General features: G+C 40.4%; 2 protein-coding genes across 2 annotated transcripts; both read right to left on the reverse strand.

Moving 5' to 3' along the window:
• Positions 1 to 1,628: 1,628 nt before the first annotated feature.
• Positions 1,629 to 5,194, reverse strand: LOC138887585 (uncharacterized). Its single transcript, XM_070169350.1, has 4 exons — positions 5,065 to 5,194; positions 4,524 to 4,989; positions 1,706 to 1,808; positions 1,629 to 1,643 (listed from the first exon to the last, which is right to left on the reverse strand). Exons 1-4 carry the CDS (start codon positions 5,192 to 5,194, stop codon positions 1,629 to 1,631), a joined length of 714 nt encoding a protein of 237 aa, XP_070025451.1.
• A 2,470-nt stretch (positions 5,195 to 7,664) lies between these two features.
• LOC138887586 (uncharacterized) lies at positions 7,665 to 10,597 on the reverse strand. Its single transcript, XM_070169351.1, has 3 exons — positions 9,886 to 10,597; positions 8,529 to 8,869; positions 7,665 to 8,462 (listed from the first exon to the last, which is right to left on the reverse strand). Exons 1-3 carry the CDS (start codon positions 10,595 to 10,597, stop codon positions 7,665 to 7,667), a joined length of 1,851 nt encoding a protein of 616 aa, XP_070025452.1.
• Between the last annotated feature and the right edge of the window lie 10,640 nt (positions 10,598 to 21,237).

Below are 21,237 nucleotides of genomic sequence, written 5' to 3' on the forward strand. Positions count from 1 at the left end.
TAAGTAAACAAAATTTTAAAATAAAACTACTTTTTTTTTTTGTATTTTTAAATGTTATAACACTAAAGTAAAAAGTAAAGAAAATAGGCTAAAGTCATGATAAAATTAAGATTCCATGAATAAAAATATACTAATTGATCTTAAACTAAAGATAAAAATATAGAAAAGCGATAAACACGATAAATAAAATTATTTTATATTTTTTTTATGTCTTAGGACTAAAAGTAAAAGATTAAAATTATATTAAAATAAAGTCAAGTAAATATTTTAAAAATATTAAAATACTAAAACTAACTTTAAAATTTGCGCGGGTCAAAAATTACGTGCTTACAGATGCCCCTCTTTGCTTGGAAACATGAAGAGTTTTCGGAGCAAAGAACAATAAGCAACGTAATTGATTTATGACCCGATGCTTATTCAAAAGAAAATAAAGGTGGCTAAAAAGATTGTGACCGAGCCCTGGTATCTGAGCTGCCTACATATCCTTGGCTATAAAGGAATCAGGCCACGTGTAGTTCAGAAGTGAGAAGGATGATGGAGTACCGAGGTGGAGAGTCGAGTGAAGTGCCGTCGAGGTTCTGGTCCGCGGTTCCTACCATTACATCAAAAATAAAAGGAAAAAATTACAACAAAAGTAAAAGAAAATACAAGATCCTATCTACTTCTTGTCTTTAATCTTTGTGTATCTCTACTTGATCTTCAACATGAAGCTGAAAAGTGGACCCTGTTCTTCAGGCGGGCTCCTGATACTTCTTAAATTTGCGAATTGAAGTAAGTCTGAAATGAATTCCCTTGTTCTCCAGGTGGGCGCCTGATTACCAACAACTTGAATTGTATTCCCTCGTTATCCAGGTGGGTGACTGATTACCAACAACTTAAATTGTATTCCCTCGTTATCCAGGTGGGCGCCTGATTACCAAAACTTGAATTGTATTCTCTCGTTATCTAGGTGGGCGCCTGATATTGCAACAAAACAGACAAACAAAAGAAATTTTTCTGCCCCATTTTGGGATTTGGGCATATTTGTGAGTGTTAATCGGATCATGTTACCTATAGAGCTCTAAGAATTCAAAAGCTAAATCCCATTATCCAGGAGGGCCCTGAAAACTTCGAATTAAATCTCATCTAAAACATAAAACTAAATCCCATTATCCAAGAGGGTCCTGCTTTAAAACTAAGTCTCACTATCCAAGAGGGTCCTGAAAAATTTAAAAACTAAATCCCATTATCCAGGAGGGTCCTGAAGATTTAAAATTAAATCCAATTATCCAGGAGGGTCCTGAAAACTTTTCTTTTAAAATTAAATCCCATTATCTAGGAGGTTCCTAAAAGCTTTCGAATTAAATCCCATTAGCCAGGAGGGTCCTGAGAATTTAAAAACTAAATCACATTGTCCAGGAAGGTCCTGAAAATTTAAAAACTAAATCCCATTGTCCAGGAGGGTCCTGAAAATTTAAAAACTAAATCCTATTATCCAGGAGGGTCCTGAAAATTTAAAAACTAAATCCATTATCCAGGAGGGTCCTGAAAATTTAAAACTAAATCCTATTATCTAGGAGGGTCCTGAAAATTTAAAAACTAAATCCCATTATCTAGGAGGGTCCTGAAAATTTAAAAACTAAATCTCATTATCCAGGAGGGTCCTGAAAATTTAAAATTAAATCCCATTATCCAGAAGGATTCTGAGAATTTAAAACGAACTTACCTGAGTCATGCTCTCATCTTTGAGGATTCTGAATAGAATTTCTTGCTCCTTGAACCATGCTTTTCCATGGGAGGTCCCTGTGGATTTAAAAATTTTCTTGCCCCTGTTTCAGACAAATAGAATCTTTTTAGTTTGAAAATGTGCTGGTTAGTTTGTGGCATCCTTGTTGAGTGTCTGCTTCCGCCACTGCCATGCTTCATTCTGATTAGCTGCTTCGGGCTAGCAAGAAGTTGTTTGACCTTTTGATTAGAACTGGACCACAAAACCTATGCATGACCTGAATCTCTCACACTCACTTGTTGCATTTTGTTTTTATTTTGAAAGTTGTTGAATCCTTGTATCTTCTCAAAATTCAAGATTCACTTGATTGCTTGAACCTCAGTTATCACCATACTGCTTATTCTAAATCAAATCAATTGTGATGTGCCTGGCCGGACTCTGCTTTGTGCAATTCGAAGCTGGTAGTAGGCTTTGAAATCCTTTCCTGCTTGTTTAACTAGGGCTGACTTCAAAGAGACCCACAAAGATAGACTCAAAGAGCAAAGTGAAATGATTTTTGACAAAAAGGAACAAAGGAAAATTTTGAGCACAAATGACTATATGAAGAAGAATGAGAAAATAAGACTTATCTGAGGGAAGCAGCCAGCTCCAATGATCATGACATGCATTTCGGATTGATCAGCATAATCCGTCCAACCAATCATATTTTCAGTTCATATCCTGTCTTCATACTTCAAAACCGGGCTTTCACTGATCCAAATTCTCAGTAAAGTTATGAGCCTCATTCGAGTTGTAGTGCCCCAAAGGGTTTTCACCAACAAGCCTCTCTAATGTGTTCATCTCTCAACTCACCATCGCCTTATGGTGCCCGCAAGGGTTTTTACCAATAAGACTCTCTCATTTTAAATTTTCTCTCAGCTCACCATCGCCTTATGGTGCCCGTGAGGGTTTTCACCAATAAGACTCTCTCATTTTAAATTTTCTCTCTTGCGCCCGTGAACAAAGTGTTACCCATGATGTAAATCATACCTCTATCTCGCTTGACCTGGCATTCTCAAAGATTGATCGGAAGGTCTTTCTTTGGACCGTAATGTAGGCTTTTGGACAAGGATAGAAAGAAAGGGTGGCATGAAAGCTCAAACTAACTTAAGATGAAAAGGGGTCAAAATTACAACTTTTGGAATCAGATCTTTTCAAAACCAAAACTTCTGCCCCGGTTTCTTTGGGTCCGGGGAGTTTTAATTTTTATTTTGATGGGACCGAACCGTGAGGCTGTCTACGTATCCTTAAAAGGAATCAGGTCGAACGTAGTTCAAAAAGAAAGTTGTTTGTTTTTGTTTCCCTTTTTCTTTTCTTTTTTTTCTTTTTCTTTTTTTGTCTTTTCCTTCTTTTCTTTTTCTTTTCTTTTTCCTTTTTTTCGTTTTTCTTATTTTCACTCATTCATCATCATTCATTTTTTTATTCTCTACTTCTACTACTGATTCCAAAAGAGGGGTATGAAAGAAAATAAATAAAGCTCAAAAGGGGTAACAAAGGATGAAAGTGTCTGGGTAGCGGAACAAAATGCCTTCGTCATTTCAACTTTGAATATGCCAAGTACAAAATACAACTGAAGGTAGGCAAAGAAATCATACATAGTACCTCTTAACTGCATCAGAATTGATAGCCATATCTACACATTTACCTTCTATGTCTGTTAAATACAAAACGCCATTGGGCAACACTCTTGTCACTATGAACGGCCCCTGCCAGTTTGGGGTAAACTTGCCTTTAGCTTCAGCCTGATGAGGAAGGATGCGTTTCAATACCATCTGGCCCACTTCGAATTTCCGAGGATGCACCTTTTTGTTGTATGCTCTTGCCATTCTCTTCTGATACAATTGACCATGACATACTGCAGCTAACCTTTTCTCATCAATCAAACTCAACTACTCTAGCCGGGTTTTGACCCACTCATCATCATCAATTTCAGCTTCTGCAACGATCCGAAGGGATGGAATCTCAACTTCCGCAGGTATAACTGCCTCAGTTCCATATACCAGCAGATAAGGAGTTGCACCTATTGAAGTGCGAACAGTAGTGCGATAACCCAGTAAGGCAAAAGGAAACCTTTCATGCCACTATTTAGAACCTTTAACCATCTTACGAAGTATCTTCTTTATGTTCTTGTTAGCAGCCTCAACAGCTCCATTTGCCTTGGGGCGATACGGAGTGCAGTTCCGATGCATGATCTTGAATTGTTGGCATACCTCTTTCATCAAATGACTGTTGAGATTAGCAACATTGTCTGTGATGATCACCTTGGGAATTCCGAACCGACAAATGATATTTGAATGAACAAAGTCCACCACCGCCTTCTTGGTCACGGACTTGAAAGTTACAGCTTCGACCCACTTGGTAAAGTAATCAATGGCCACCAGAATAAACCTATGCCCGTTTGACACTGCCAGCTCAATTGGTCCAATGACATCCATGGCCCAAGAAACAAAGGGCCAAGGTGCAGACATTGTGTGTAACTCAGATGGGGGAGAATGAATCAAATCACCATGTACCTTGCATTGATGACACTTGCAAACAAAACTGATACAGTCCCATTCCATGGTGAGCCAATAATAACCTGCTCGAAGTATCTTCTTTGCCAAGACATACCCGTTCATGTGCGTCCCGAAAACTCCAGAATGCACTTCGGCCATGATAGTTGAAGTTTCTTTAGCGTTTATGCACCTCAGCAGTCCTAAATCCAGAGTCCTCTTGTGCAAGATTCCTCCACTCAAGAAAAATCCACTAGCCAGACGTCGAATGGTTCTCTTTTGGTCACCTGTAGCATGTACTGGATATACCCCCGACCTGATGTATTCTTTTGACATCGTGGAACCAAGGTTCACCATCGATTTCCTCTTCCACCACATTACAATAAGCATGTTGATCATGAACTTGGATGTGCACGGGGTTGAAAAAAGCCTTGTCCGGATGATGTAACATTGACGCCAGAGTGGCCAAGGCATCAACAATCTCATTATGAATCCTAGGAATATGTCTAAATTCAACCGACCTGAACCATTGACAAAGATCATGCAGACACTGTCGGTACGGTATGAGCTTCAAATCTCGAGTCTCCCATTCTCCTTGAATCTGATGAACCAACAAATTTGAATCTCCCAGAACCAGTATTTCCTGGACTCCCATGTCTACAGCTAACCCCAAACCTAGAATGCATGCTTCGTACTCGTCCATATTGTTGGTGCAAGGAAATCGAAGCTGGGTTGTTACAGGGTAGTGTTGCCCTGTTTCAAATATAAGTACAGCCCCTACTCCGACACTCTTCTTGTTATCAGCTCCATCAAAGAAGAGTTTCTAACCTGGCTTTTCATCTCGGTCAACCTCGTCAACACACATGACCTTTTCATCAGGAAAATAAGTCTTCAGTGGCTCATATTCATCATCCACCGGATTCTCGGCCAAGTGGTCGGCCAAGTCTTGGGCCTTCATCGCAGTCCGAGTCACATAGATGATGTCATACTCAGTAAGTAAAATCTGCCACTTTGTTAGTCTTCCCGTGTGCATAGGCTCCTGAAAGATATACTTTAGAGGATCCATGCGGAAATGAGGTAAGTAGTGTAGGACGATAGATAATGCTTCAACTTTTGTGCAACCCAAGTCAGGACGCAACATGTCCTCTCAAGCAGAGTTTACTTAACCTCACATGGAGTGAACTTCTTACAGAGATAATAGATTGCTTGCTCTTTCTTTCCCGTGATGTCATGTTGACCCAATACACAGCCAAAAGAATTATCCAAGACTGTCAAATAGAGAATTAACAGTCTTCCAGGCTCTGGTGGGACCAGCACATGTGGATTCGACAGGTACTCTTAATCTTATCAAATGCTTCTTGACATTCGTCAGTCCACTTGACCGCAACATTCTTCTTCAGTAGCTTAAATATGGGCTCACAGGTTGTCGTGAGCTGAGCAATGAACCTGCTGATGTAATTTAACCATCCAAGCAAACTCGTCACCTCTGTTTTGTTCTTTGGTGGCGGTAACTCTTGAATGTCTTTGATCTTCGATGGATCTAACTCAATGCCGTCTGCCAACCATGAATCCCAGCAGCTTCCCCGTCGGGACACCAAATGCACATTTCACTGGATTGAGCTTGAGGTTATACCCGCGGAGTCTTTGGAAAAACTTCCTCAAATCCTTAACATGGTCAGACTGCTTCTTTGACTTTATGATCACATCATCTACATAAACCTCAATCTCCCTGTGTATCATATCATGAAATATGGTGGTTATCGCCCTCATGTAAGTTGCCCCAGCATTCTTCAAACCAAATGGCATTACCCGATAACAATATGTTCCCCATAGCGTGATGAACGCTGTCTTTTCTGCATCTTCCTCATCCATCAAGATCTGGTGATATCCTGCATAACAGTCCACAAAAGACCCAATCTCATGCTTGGCACAATTATCGATCAGAATGTGAATGTTCGGCAATGGAAAATCATCCTTTGGGCTTGCTTTGTTAAGATCACGGCAATCAACACAGACCCTGGTCTTACCATCCTTCTTTGGTACTGGCACAACATTGGCTAACCAAGTGGGATATCGAGTGACCCGAATGACCTTTGCAGTAAGCTGCTTTGTGATTTCTTCTTTGATCTTCACACTCATATCAGTCTTGAACTTTCGCAACTTTTGCGTGACAAGAGGGAATGCTGGATCAGTTGGCAATTTATGAACTACCAGATCAGTGCTCAGGCCCGACATATCATCATATGACCATGCAAAGACATCTTTGTACTCAAACATTATTTTGATTATTTCCTCCTTAACTTGCAGTTCTAAATGCACACTTATCTTGGTTTCCCTAACATCATCCTGGTCCCCTAAATTGATTGCTTCGGTCTCACTCAAATTAGGCTTTGGTTTTTCTTCAAATTGTTTTAGCTCTTTACTGATTTCCTCAAATGCTGCTTCTTCATCATATTCTATTTCATCATCATATTCTACTTCATGGATTGTTATTTCAGAATTAGATTGGCTTTTAAGACTTGGCTGAAAACTCTTCATACATGTCATGTCACTGCAACCAGCATAAAAAGAAATGTACAAAAGAAAAAAGAACAAAATAAAACACTATTAAGAATAACGGAAAATAGAAAATTGCATTTCATTGAAAATAAAAGGATAGAAGGGTTTGAACATCAAAACAAGCAAAACTAAAAATCTAGATTACAACCCTGGAATAACCCAGATAACAGAAAGGAAAACAAAGCAAACTACCAAAACTCCTTCCTGGTGGGGAGAAGAGTAGCTTCCCAATTGCTAAGCTTCACGTTTGGGCCAACGAGCTGCACATTTGCTTTACTAGAGCCTTCACCAACTTCTACCATATTGACTTCTTCGAACAGACTTTGGAACCTCTTGATCAGCTCTTCATTAACATCGACCACGGGTTTTGGGATTGAGGAGGTTGGAGGCTTTTCGGCCCCTGGCTTGACAAAAGACTTAGAGATGTGTGGGACGGACTTGGGGAGCGACCATACCTTCTGTTTCACATTTTTAACCCTTTTCACGTCCTTCTTTGTGGGCATGAATCCCAAACCAAATGTACCAGGATTCCCACTGGGGCGTACTGGATGTACAGTACCCTGCAGAGATGAGTCCAGACCCTTGCCCGGCATAAAACCATTCTTCAACATTTCATTCGCAACCATGACGGACGCGGAGGATAGCTTAGGACCCGAAATACATTTTTCTTCAGGAATTTTCTCAACAGTCACAGTTTCGAAAGTTTGATAGACCCAAGGTCCCTTATCATCCTCAGCTTCGATGAACGGAACAATTGTATCGTTACAGGCTGACAAGTCCTCATCACCGTGCACAACTATTTCCTGCGTGTCCCATTCAAGCTTCACCATTTGGTGTAGAGAAGACGGGACTGCCTTAGTAGCATGTATCTAGGGCCTGCCCAACAACAGATTGTAGGAGACAGCCACATCTAACACTTGGAATTCCATGGTAAACTCAACAGGCCCTATTGACAATTCGAGCATTATATCTCCAACAGAATCTTTACCTCCATCATCAAAGCCTCGGACACACACACTGTTCAAGTGGATTCTTTCGGTGCCAATCTTCAATTTTTGCGGTGTAGACAGGGGACAAATATTCGCACTAGAGCCATTATCAACCAAAACCCTTGAGACAACAGAATCTTTACCCTTCACTGTGAGATAAAGAGCTCGGTTGTGTTCTGTACCCTCCATAGGAAGTTCATCGTCCGAGAAAGTGATCCTATTTGCTTCGAAGATCCTGCCAGCTATCTTTTCCAGGTGGTTCACTGTGATCTTATCAGGAACATGTGCCTCATTCAAAATCTTCATCAAGACCCTGCGATGTTCATCTGAATGTATCAACAAAGACAAAAGAGAAATCTGAGCTGGTGTTTTCCTTAACTGCCCCACAATGGAATAATCATGCACTTTATTCTTTTTCAGAAACTCCTCAGCCTCTTCCTCAGTGACCGATTTCTTTACTGGCATTGGGCTATCCTTGAATGTCTTGGATTTCCTTAATTCTTCTAGGGTGAAACATCTTCCAGAATGAATCAATCCTCCAGTTTCATTGACTTCTTCCTCTATTTCTTTTCCTTTGTATGTCACTATCACTTGTTTATAATTCCACGGAACAGCCTTGTCATCCACCACTGGAAGCTGGGTTACTGTTTTAATGATGATAGGGGTAGTAGGAGCCCCCTTCACAACTATGATTGGCTTACTTTAAATCCCTGGTACTACCACTTTTGAACTTTCCGGACTTGCCCAGATATCTTTCGACAGCCCTTTCACGACCAACACTGGTGGTTTCGAATTGAGTGAGCTCGGCTTTTCTTTCATCCCTCCAACAGTCAAGGGCGTCGCTTTGGTAGAGTTTGGAGTTTTAACCAAATTGCTTTCACTGACCCGAATCATCATGACGGACTTAGAAGACCTTCTGGGCTCCCCGTCCTTGTGAACTATTTCAATCATATGCGTCTCTGCATGGGCTGGCAAAGGGTTTTGGTTGATGTTTGGCGCATCTGGGCTTTGGACTACAATTTGGTTTGTATCAATGAGCTCCTGGATTACCCGTTTCAAATGCCAACACTTCTCTATATCATGCCCTGGAGTATCAGAACAATAGACGCATCTTAGGGAATAATCGAGGTTTTTTGGAGGGAGATTTGGTATCTTTGACTCAATCAGCCTCAAGACGTCCAACTACCTTAACCTTTGAAACAGACTAGCATAAGACTCTCCAAGCGGGGTAAAATTTTGTTTCCGTTGCTGCCTCTCTCTCCTATACTCTGGCCTTGATAAAAAATTTGAACCAGTGGGGTTTTGATAAGGTTGTGGGGGTGGATAGGTATTTTGTGGAGCTGGGTAGATATTCTGCGGAGCTGGAGCATGCCATTGCGGGTAAGGAGGGGGTTGAGCGTATGACTGTGCGTGGTGAACAAGGTATTGGGATGGCCTGGCTGAGTATTGGGGGTTTTGCGGGGAAAAGTAATGTTGAGGTGGATTATATGGAGCTTGGGCGTAGGCTTAGGGTCGGGGTCGAGGATGGATGTACTGATGAGGTGAACCCCTCTGGCCATGCCATGATCCGGAGACAAACATAGCAACATCTTCCTTCTTCTTCTTGCCTAGCAAACTTCCGTACCGCTCTGGATTGCTTGGGTGGTTGCTTTTATAGCAGAATAGCTCATTATCTTACTCGACTTGAGCCCCTCTTCCACCATTTCTCCCATCTTCACCACATCATTGAAAGACTTACCAACGGCTGAGATCAAGTGGCCATAGTAAGTGGTCTCTAGGGCTTGAAGAAAGTATTTAACCATCTCGTCCTCTTCCATCGGAGGATTGACTCGTGCAGCTTGCTCACTCCATCAGAACCCATATTCTCTAAAGCTTTCACTGGGTTTCTTTTCCACCTTGGTCAAAGATAGGCGGTCTGGAACAATATCTATATTGTACTGAAAGTGTCGGGCAAAGGCCTGAGCCATATCATCCCAGGTGTACCACCTGCTGGCGTCCTGGCGGGTGTACCATTCTAAAGTTGCCCCACTCAGACTTTGGCTGAAGTATGCCATCAGTAATTCATCTTTTCCCCTGACGCCTCTCATTTTACTACAATAACCTCTCAGATGAGCTGCAGGATCCCCATGTCCGTCATACAAGTCAAACTTAGGCATCTTGAACCCGGCAGGCAATTGGACATTGGGGAACAAACACAAATCCTTATAGGCCACACTCACTTGGTTTCCCAACCCTTGCATATTTCTCAATGATTGCTCCAGACTCTGTACCTTCCTAAACATCTCTTCTTGCTCTGCGTTCTTGGGTAGTTTGTCAGTTTCAACATGAGGCTCAAATTGGGGATTGTAAGAGTAAGGATCTGGGACTTTAAAGGTGGGCTCTGGCGCATAGTAGTGGGCATCTGTAGCGGGGAACGCGGGCTCACTAGAGGATCGGTGGAGGGTAGCTTGTGGAGGAGGTACAAAAATAGGAGCAGATGTCGGAGTAGGGTATGAGGTTGTTTTGGCTGGCAGAGCATGAACAGTTTGGGCTGAAGTGTCGGGGTAGCTGTGGTAAGGGGTAAAGCAAGGTGCGTGTTGTGGGAAAAAATCAATGGTATTGGGCATCTGGGATTGAGAGAGTGGTGGAATGGAAGCAGGGTTTTCTATGTAGTTGGTAGTGAACGAGGGTGGAGGATGTCCCTTAATCCAGGCTTGATACATTTCTGCCATCTGATGCTTCAACCTCCGGACCTCCTCTTGCAGTTCCGATTCCGACTCAACAATCTCCCTTGGTGGGTATACAACTCCAGTGTCTGTTTCCTTGCTAACCATGACTGTTTGACGCTTTGATCGAGTGTTGTATGGATGACTTGCCAGGATGCCAACAAACTAACCACCTTCCTGAAACTTATTAGAGATTACCGAGGACAACAACACAAAACCACCATGTTAGCATTAGAGCATTTATCAAATAATAATATCATATTACGTGCAATACACCAAGCAACAATCAACGGTTCTAAAATAGTTTTGAGAGTCGCAGGGTCATATGGCATCATCCCAATTTGATCATTTTAATCCTTTCTTCTCTTTCTTTCCAACACCTCTTATCACTCTTTTCTTTTTCATTCTCTTTTTATTTTGAACCAAAAATGATTTGATCGAACCCGATGTAGGTTGCCTACGTATCATGTCCCTCATGAATCAGACCAAGCGTAGTTCTGGAGGAGTGGTGGAAAATAAATTGAAAACAAAATCTTTTTGGGATTTTTCATTTAAAACTTTTCGATATTAAAATACAAAGGGAAATACGAGAATGAAAGACATGACAGACTCAACTACACTACGACAGACTCTGACATTACCTAAAGGACTAGGTACTTCTAGACAAGACACGAAAGTAAAAGACAACATAAGACAATCTCAAAACACCTAAATAGAATGACTCCTCAAACTGCTCCTGAATTCGACTGTCCTGACCGGGATGGTCCTGGGCTGTCCGTCATGCTCAAACTCTGTAACATGCCTCGTAAAGAAACACCGATGCTGGGAATCCCTGGCGTGTGCCCCCGCATCCTGAAGGCCGACCCTAAACAAATACTGGCTTTATCAATCCCGCTAACTGAGACTTTATCAACTCAGGCTTATCCCAGGGATCTTGGTCTGATGCCTCCCCAAAATCATCTGTCTGAACTGCCCGACCCCTGAGTTGGGCTGGCAATGGGATGCTGACCCCTGACGGGACGGACTATAACCAAATCAAGTACACCTGAGTACACTCGAGCATGCCAACGTCCTCTACTAATGTAGTTTTCTTTATCCTCTTTGCATTGTTCCAGTATTGCACATACTTGATTTCATCAGCCGCCTTTTTGCTAAAATTTATGATGTTCCTCCGAAGGTTCAAAGTTGGAGGCTCCTCTTGTCTTCTGCCCAATTGTCGCATTACCCTAACGGGAGTGTACGGCCTGACACACTTGAGTCCTATCAGCATCAGGAAAGGCTGCATGAGGCACCCTGCCAAGATATCATCCAAAGGTAGCCAAAGGTAAGCCCACAAAACATTCCCATTTATCCTCAAACCAAGGAACTCAATCCAAGTCGTGACGCCTACTGGGTACGTAAACTTAGGAGATTTCATCCTACGTTCGATGCATACCACCCGATCCCTCAAGGCACGGTCGATGGAACAAAGTAAGGAAGCGGTGTGCAAATGCTCCATCATCCATAGCTGTAGCAAAAGGTTACTTCCCTCAAAATATCTGACACCTCCCCTCGCCTCACTCAGGGCTTGGTACAACTCTGCTAAGATCATCGGCACAACGGTAACTGTTTTGCATTGCTTCTCATGAAATAGTGCCATTACCGCTGACTGTAGACGGGTGCTAATGTGCCTCTCATCTAATGGAGAAACCAATAATCCCAACAAAGCAAGGCTGAAAGCTTCGAGGTGATGCCTTTGCCACTTTGCCTTGGTTGTGCAGAACTCATCCCAAAAGATATCAAAACTATCCTGTGGTCGAAATATAGCAAACAAATAATCCAAGGATATCCAAGACTGCTCGAGACATTTTAAATGCTTATTATCTTTCAGGCCTAGGTCGCTGAGGAATCTTGTCCTAGAATGGTCTCGGGGAAGTATCATGTCCTTGCCTATATAGCTTAAACGAGTGAGACCAGACATTTTCGCCAAGGTAGGAGTCATCTCACACTCTCCAAATCTGAAAATCAAATTTTGCAGATCCCAATAAGTCAGCATTGCCTCCACTAAGTCTGGGCGGGGTGTGATATCAAGAAGGGAAGTTAGGGTGCCCAATTTCTGCATTAACTCATGCTGCTCTAACGATTAAAACGTTTTCCACCACTTGATCAACTTCCTAGGAATCTTTACAACCATCAGCACTTTGGATCGAATCAGCGGGTTCATACCTGAATGAAGCAAATATGGTTAGCGAATCGGGACACTACGTGACCCCACCACATTTCCTAGTGGACAAATGCAGGACACAACTGGGCTATATTTGCAAAATGGCCTAAGTGGCTTAAAGTGGCTATTAGCACAAACTTGACAGAGTTGACCCCTAATGCATGAGAAATACTCCATTTAAAGCTTACATGACTCTAATATCCCGACAATCATGGTCTTAAAAATTACTTTGCAGAAATGGACCGTTTTTGCAAAAATGGCCGATGTGGCCAAATGTGGCTAGGGATGCAAACACGACATGGATGGACCTTAAAATGATATGACACCGAGTTATAAATCAAGATCCTAAGACATGGGTAATTGAGTCACTCTTGCGAAAATAACCCTATTTTGCAAGAATGGCTGATGTGGCCAAAAGTGGCTAGACATGCAAATTTGACAGGAATGAAGCTTAGAATTAAGAGGACACTTTATTGTAGACTCAAGATCCTAAGACAAGAGATAGCAAATTACCTTGAGAAAGCACTTCTATTTTTGCAAAAACGGCCAAAGTGGCCAAATATGGCTATACATGCAAGATTTGGCTACGACCCCGGAAGCCGAGAACCTAGGACCTAATAGGAAGACCAGACCCTATGTGAGTTGCCTACGTATCCCGACCCAGAAGACGAGAATCAGGTTCGCGTAGTTCGGGAAGATTGGTCATGGGAGAAAGCCTTTTTAAAAAAAAATGCAACTAATTTGGAAAAATCATATTTTTTGTCTTTTTGAGAAATGATGGAAAATGTAAACTCTTTTTGGATTTTATTTTTTTCCTCTTTTTTGGAAAATAATGGGAAAATGTAAAATCTTTTTTGGATTTTTCATTTTCATTTTTTTTAAAAAAAGTAGTGAAAGAAAAATATAACTAGGCCCTACTTGCTTGTCTTTCACCCTTCTTTCCCAAGCATTGGTCCGCCAAATGACCTTTTTACCCTCAAAGATGCAACATGTATCACATAGGGATGATTGAATGTCTTTTTGGGCCACGGACCCATTTTGACAAAATTTGGATAGGCTTCCTACAAAGGGACACGGTACCTGGGAGCGAGCCCTGTTAGGTCTAAATGACATGATGCGAATAAAAATGACCTAAAGGCTGACCTAAGTTTGGGGTTCACTAACAAGGCAATTCGGGGGAGCGTATGGTCGATGGTGGCTGCTCAAGCTTTCCACCCACTCCATACGTCCGACGCCCCCCTCCTAAATTAAGGGTGACTCAACAAAGAGTTCGTGCACGCGACGCGTACTCCGAGACTTGTTGCAGAAAGAAGACCCATGGTTATGCACATGATGACAGTTTATAAAAGAGTAACACATTAAGAAAAGCGATAAACAAATAACCAAAAAAACAAGGAAATAAGACAAACAAAGCAAATAAACAAAGCAAATAAAGAAAACAAACACCTCAACCGAATATCCTAAAAGCCAACAAGATCAAATACCAGCTCGAACCTGCAGTTCCCCAGTAGAGTCACCAAAGATGTCACACCCATTTTTCAAACAAACTCACTAAGCCCTCTTAAAATAATAAAAAGATTTAGTAAAACTTGAAAAGGGTTTTCGATTCGAAAAGTGAAAAAGTTGTGTTCAAAAGGATTAACTCAGAGTCGCCACCTGACATTGATTTTGGTGTGTCAGGTCACCATTTTTCTAAAAATATCTTTTTTTCTTTTAAAACACTGGAGACTCTAAAGCTAAGTCTGCACCAGAGAATCGGGTAAGGGAGTTCATTTGACTCGGGGAGAAGGTATTAGGCATTCCCCGAGTCCCGTAAAAGTCACGGTTGCATACTCGATCTAGTTGGCTTTTAGAATATTCGGATTGAGGTAAGATAAACACAGAAAAATAAACACACAAAAGGCTCGAGTTCGTCCCCACCTAATAAAAGAAAAGAAAAATGAAAATAAAATACTACAAGTTCTATTTTTTGGTCTCTGAATACAAATACTATGGGGCATACCCCGGATATATATATACAAATTCCTCGAGGCATTCCCCGGATAAATTTAATTAAGGGAACGACCTCTCGCCACGAAAACTAATAAAAATCCCAAGGCTTGCTTACCCAAGTGTGATCGACCTAAAACATGTTACTAGCGGGGAAACGTTGAATTAAAATTGTTGGAAAATCAAATTGAGTCCTTTTATACCCGCATCCCACCGCATGATTTGAACTATCCAAAATAGGTACGAACCATACCAATAAAATTAAATAAGCCTATAAAGGAAAACATTTAAACATGCATATAAAATAGAATAATGCATAATGGAATAATAGGAAAAGAGAAGCAAACGTGATATTATTTGAAGTTCAAGACAAATTTGACAACTGATTGCTGCTAGAAAAAGACTTTGGTTCTACCATTTGCCTAAATATTACTTACTGTTAATGGCAATTCTAAATCCCAAACTAACTATCATATACTAACCAAATATTCTTCGGTCAATATAACTTTATTGAGCAATTTACTAATAACCAAACTAATCATACATCTACGAGGCTAAACTTCAAACTTTAGAACCAACAAATGCAACAAGACTCCAAACATTTAAAGAGTAAAATCAACGATCATGCCCCAATATTTTTAGCAAGAAGGTCAATTAAACTGACCGGTAGATTAATCTCATCAAAGTTAAGGCCAAACAAAAGAATTTCACTTAAAATCAAAGAGCAAGCACACAACCAAACAAATGTTCCGTTCAAACACCAAAACAATTGAAATCTGAAAATCTGAGAAGAAATAGAGTGAGGAATAGACATTTAATTGAGCAGCGACCAAAAATACCAGCTGGGACACGAACACAACGGAATCTCGAACAGAACCTCACGCCGACGAGAAATCGACACTTTCCGCTTAGACTGGAATACTCGATCAACTACAGCATCAACCCAAGCTACTATAAAATCGAGCGATTCACTAAAAATATTCGAACAACAAACCACATTGACTGGATCGACTCAAAATGATGGACCATACTTTTTACTCCAGTAGCTACTATTCCAGTTTTCAATTTACAAAAGGGGAACAAAAAATGAAACTAGACAAAGTGAACTAAACATTTTTTGGTAATTTTCTTGGTAGAGTATTTGGAATAGTTTGTAAAAGGGCGAGAAGATGAAGCAACCGCCGATGGCTCTTTTTAGTTCAAGACTAAGAGTTCAAAACTTCGGTTAGGGTTTCTATAATTGGGTATTTTATATGAAGGGGGGAAGGGATGATGGCCATTGGATTAGAAGGAGATGACTAGGATTAAATCTTGCACATAAATGGGCTAATGGGTTGGGAAGAATGGGCTAAGAATAATTGGGTGTAAGTTAAAAGAAATGGACTCACACCTTTGGGCCTACAAATTTTCTTGTAGGACAAAGACAAACTCAAAAATCCTACCAAAATAGGCTAAAGTCATGATAAAATTAAGATACCATGAATAAAAATATACTAATTAATCTTAAACTAAAGATAAAATATAGAAAAGCGATAAACACGATAAATAAAATTATTTTATATTTTTTTTATGTCTTAGGAATAAAAGTAAAAGATTGAAATTATATTAAAATAAAGTCAAGTAAATAATTTAAAAATATTAAAATACTAAAACTAACTTTAAAATTTGCGTGGGTCAAAAATTACGTGCTTACAGCTGTTGATGAAGCTTTGCAGAAATTAATTGTTGCTCAGGTCAACAAAGCTGTTGAGGCACTCGTTAACCAGCTACTTGTTGCAATACCCACACCTACTCCAAATAATATCACTGTGGAAAACCCTTGTTCTGGACTTGTTAATTCAAGTAGCGGTAGAACTCTCAGTAAGTAACAGGAGAGAGAACCAAGTAATGTCATTAATTCTGATTTGCAAAATTTAGTACTAACCTTGCAGAAACAGCTCAAGGAGCAAAGTGAGCGTATGGAGCAGATACCTGGGGTGCCGCCCATAATCAAAAGGGTAGATATGGATAGATATTCACAATAACCCTGGAAGCCAAGTTCTGCTCCACTCCCAATACCAAAATAGTTCAAAATGCCTGATATTTCAAAGTATGATGGAACAACAGACCCACGAGATCACGTGACTGCATTCACAACAGGTGTAAAAGGCAACGATTTGACTAAGTAGGAGATTGAATCGTTCTTTGTCAAAAAGTTTGGTGAAACACTCACCAAAGGAGCGTTAACATGGTATTCTCTTTTACCCGAAAATTCTATAAATTCTTTTGCTGAGCTTGCAGATTCTTTTACAAAGCACACTCGGGAGCTCAAAAAGTAGAGAAAAGAATGGAGAATATTTTTAAAATCAAGCAAGGGGACTTTGAACTGCTTAGAGAATTCGTGGACAGATTTCAACGTGAAAGAATGACATTGCCACGCGTACCTGACAACTGGGCAGCGATAGCTTTCACAAGTAATTTGAATGAAAAGAGTTCGGAAGCTACGAGGAGACTTAAAGAAAGCCTTCGAGAATTCCCAGCTACAACGTGGAATGATGTTTATAACAGGTATAGCACGAAGTTGAGGATTTAGGAAGATACTATTCCGCAATCCCAAAAAGATGAAAAGATAAGTTCGAGGATGGGCGAATACCGAAAAAAGGTCCGGTAAAAATAGGTACGAGCATTATATGGGACCTTCGGGAAAAGACTCACGGTCAAAGCAGGATAATCAAAGGTACGATCATAGATCAAGAAATAGAGAATTAGGTTCTTCATCAAACTTCAGGAACGAGCGAAACAACAGAGAGTCACGAGATGACGATAGAAGTTTAAAAGCAAGATTCGGTGGTTATAACTTCAACGTCAGCACCTTTGAGCTCGTGGCTGTTTTGAGAAGCATGGGAGATAAGGTTCGGTGGCCAAAGGAAATGAGATCGAATCCAAACAAGTGCAACCCTGACCATTGGTGCGAGTTTCATAATGACCACGGGCATAAAACAGCAGATTGCAGATTCTTACAAAGTGAAGTTGATCATTTATTAAAACAAGGATATCTTACTGAGTTGTTCAGTGAGAAAGGCAAGCAGGCTTACGTGAAGAACATGCAGGAGCCTCCAAAACCACCTTCTCCCAAAAGAATTGTTAACGTTATAAGTGGGGGTGAAGACGTCAATGGTATATCATATACTGCAGCTAACAAAATTTCCAAAGTAACAATTACCCAAGGCAAACGGGTGCGGCATGTTTTAGAGGAAGACAATATTACATTCAATGATGCAGATACAGATGGCGTATCAACCCCTCATAATGATGCATTGGTAATTTCTTTAATTGTAAATGATACTAATGTAAAACAAGTTTTGATTGATCCAGGTAGTTTCGTCAACATTATTTTGCTAAGAGTATTACATGAGATGCAAGCTGAAGATAGAGTAATACCAAAGGCGCATACTCTATCTGGATTTGATAATTCCAGTGTTGTCACGAAAAGAGAGGTAATACTTACCACATTTGCTGAAGGGGTCGTCAAAGATACAAAGTTCCAGGTAGTAGACATGGAGATGGCTTACAACATGATTCTTGGAAGACCCTGGATCCACGAAATGGATGTTGTTCCTTCGACCTTGCATCAAGTTATTAAATTTCCATCGCCATGGGGAATCTGTCAAATTCGTGGAGATCAACATATTTCCAGTGCTATCAACTCCGTTGCAAATACAAGCATGAGAAGTGAAGGTAAATAGCAATCACAGAAGGTAGTTAAGGACTTCGCAGCACAAGCCTCGACTGAACAAGGGCAAACAGACGTAGACTCAAGGCCTGATACCATTCAAGAACCAGAAGAGAATGAAAATATCAAAACAACGATAAAGGAATTAGAGCCTGTCGTGTTATTTGCTCAATGGCCTGATAAAAAAGTCTATGTAGGAGCCAATCTTGAACAACGGATGAAAGGTAAGTTAATTGAATTTTTAAAAACTAACATGGACTGCTTTGCTTGGTCCCACTCTGACATGACAGGAATAACACCAGAAGTGATGACTCATAAACTAAATGAAGATCCATCATACCCCCCTGTGAAACAAAAGAAAAGAAAGCAAGGGACTTTCAAGAATCAGGTAATTCAAGAAGAAGTCCGAAAATTGCTAAAAATTGGTTCCATTCGAGAGGTAAAGTATCCTAACTGGTTAGCTAACACTGTTGTGGTTCTGAAGAAGAACGGTAAGTGGCGGGTTTGTGTAGATTACACAGATCTTAACAAAGCCTACCCTAAAGATTCTTTTCCACTACCGCATAGAGATCAATTGATTGATGCAACTGCAGGTCACAAACTGTTAAGTTTTTTAGATGCATATTCAGATTAAAATCAGATTAAAATGGATCCAGGAGATGAAGAAAAAACTTCATTCATAATATAAAGGGGGACTTACTGTTATAAGGTAATGCCATTTGGCCTAAAGAATGCAGGTGCAACGTATCAAAGGTTAGTTACCAAAATGTTTCAAGAGCATTTAGGAAAGACCATGGAGGTATACATAGATGATATGCTTGTTAAAACTCAGTACTCAAAGGATCACATATCACACTTATCTGACACATTTTCGATTTTGCGCAAATTTAATATTATACTATATCCCGAAAAATGTGTGTTTGGCGTTGCTTCAGGTAAGTTTTTGGGTTTTCTTGTTTCTAACCGTGGTATTGAAGTGAATCCTACACAGATTAAAGCCATTGAGAAAATTCCTTGCATACTTTCAAACAAGAAAGAAGTTCAAAGATTAACATGAAGAATTCAGCCTTTGGAAGATTCATTTCTAGATCGTCAGAGAAGTGTTTCAAATTCTTCTTAGCCCTTAAGAAGCAGGATCATTTTGAATGGAATGAGAAATGTCAATAGACACTTAGGAATTTGAAAATGTACTTATCAAATCCACCTTTGCTGGCAAAACCAAAGGCTGGGGAAAAACTACTCATCTACCTTGCTGTTTCGGAAGTGGCGGTAAGCGCTGTTTTGGTCTGAGAAGAACAAGGTAAACAATCCTCCATCTATTACGTAAGTAAATCTTAGTTAGGTGCGGAGACGAGGTATCCTCAGTTAGAAAAACTTGCACTTGCGTTAATCATGGCATCTAGAAAGTTAAGACCTTACTTTCAGTGTCATCCTATCGTTGTAGTAACTGCCTTCCCTTTACGTAACATATTACATAAGCATGAGTTATCAGGTAGGTTAGCTAAGTGGGCAATAGAGTTAAGTGAATACGAAATTGCATACCAACCTAGAACTGCTGTAAAATCACAAGTATTAGCTGATTTCGTGGCCGATTTTAGCCAGGGAATGCAGTTAGAAGCATAAAAAGAATTGTAGGTATTCAATGGAGCTAACCCAGGGACTTGGACTTTATTCAATGACAACTCATCTAACATAAAAGGAGCAGGTTTAGGGGTCGTATAGGTACCACCTACGGGTGAAACCATTCGGCAAGCTATCAAATGTCATTCTATAACTAACAATGAGGTAGAATATGAGGCTATGATTGCAGGTTTAGAACTGGCATGAGAATTTGGCATAAATCATATTATAATCAAGAGTGATTCACAACTCGTAGTCAATCAGATGTTGGGGACTTATACAGCCAGGGAAGCAAGGATGCAGCAGTACTTGGAAAAGGTACGAGAATTGATAAAACAATTTCAAAATTGGAAAGTTAGACAAATACCCAGGGACGTAAATCTTGAAGCAGACGCTCTTGCTAATCTCGCATCTGCAGCCGACGTGGCAAATGATGCAAATGCCTCAGTGATACATTTATTTCATTCAGTTCTTGATCCTGATGTGAATGAGGTAAATTTTAATAACTTAACATGGGATCGGAGGAATGAAATTGTTGCTTTTTTGCAGTATGGAACCGTCCCTGATGACAAGACAAAGGCTTATGCGCTACGAAGAAAGGCTACTCAGTACTGCTTAAAACAAGACAATCTATATCATAAAATGTTCGGTGGTCCCTTGTCAAGATGCCTTGGACCTTCGCAAACAGAGTATGTAATGAGATAAATACATGAGGGACATTGTGGGAATCACGCAGGTGGAAGATCACTGGTAAGAACCTTAATTAGGACAGGTTATTACTGGCCTAAAATGGAAGAAGAAGCGAAACGTTTCGTAGCCAAATGTGATAAATGCCATAGGTACGGTAACAATATTCATAGACCTGCGGAGCTATTACACCCGGTCATTGAGCCATGGCCATTTATGAAATGGGGAATGGATATCGTGGGTCTATTACCACAAGCAAAAGGACAGGTAAAGTTTTTGCTTGTTCTCACTGATTATTTTACTAAATGGGTGGATGCAGGTGCATTCAAACAGGTGCGAGAAAAGGAAGTCCGAGATTTTATTTGGCGGAATATCATATGTCGATTCAGCGTACCAAAGAAGATCGTATGTGATTATGGCCCTCAATTTATAGGAGCTCAGATCACGGAATTCCTTCAAAGTTGGAAAATTAAAAGAATAACGTCTACGCCTTATCATCTAGTGGGTAATGGGCAAGCAGAATCAACAAATAAAGTC

The sequence above is a fragment of the Nicotiana sylvestris genome, chromosome 3, assembly GCF_000393655.2.
Source record: "Nicotiana sylvestris chromosome 3, ASM39365v2, whole genome shotgun sequence".
NCBI lineage: Eukaryota > Viridiplantae > Streptophyta > Magnoliopsida > Solanales > Solanaceae > Nicotiana > Nicotiana sylvestris.

What these genes read in the sequence shown, in the direction of transcription:
- LOC138887586 (XM_070169351.1), bottom strand. Translation starts at nt 10,597, where the DNA reads ATGGTTAGCAAGGAAACAGACACTGGAGTTGTATACCCACCAAGGGAG. An exon ending in TCCTGCAGCTCATCTGAGAG is followed by an intron (nt 8,870 to 9,885) that starts GTTATTGTAGTA and finishes CTGATACTCCAG; the next exon opens with GGCATGATATAGAGAAGTGT. An exon ending in GGCTGTCGAAAGATATCTGG is followed by an intron (nt 8,463 to 8,528) that starts GCAAGTCCGGAA and finishes ATAGTTGTGAAG; the next exon opens with GGGGCTCCTACTACCCCTAT.
- LOC138887585 (XM_070169350.1), bottom strand. Translation starts at nt 5,194, where the DNA reads ATGAAGGCCCAAGACTTGGCCGACCACTTGGCCGAGAATCCGGTGGAT. An exon ending in TGACCGAGATGAAAAGCCAG is followed by an intron (nt 4,990 to 5,064) that starts GTTAGAAACTCT and finishes TATTTGAAACAG; the next exon opens with GGCAACACTACCCTGTAACA. An exon ending in ATATCCAGTACATGCTACAG is followed by an intron (nt 1,809 to 4,523) that starts GTGACCAAAAGA and finishes TGTCTGAAACAG; the next exon opens with GGGCAAGAAAATTTTTAAAT.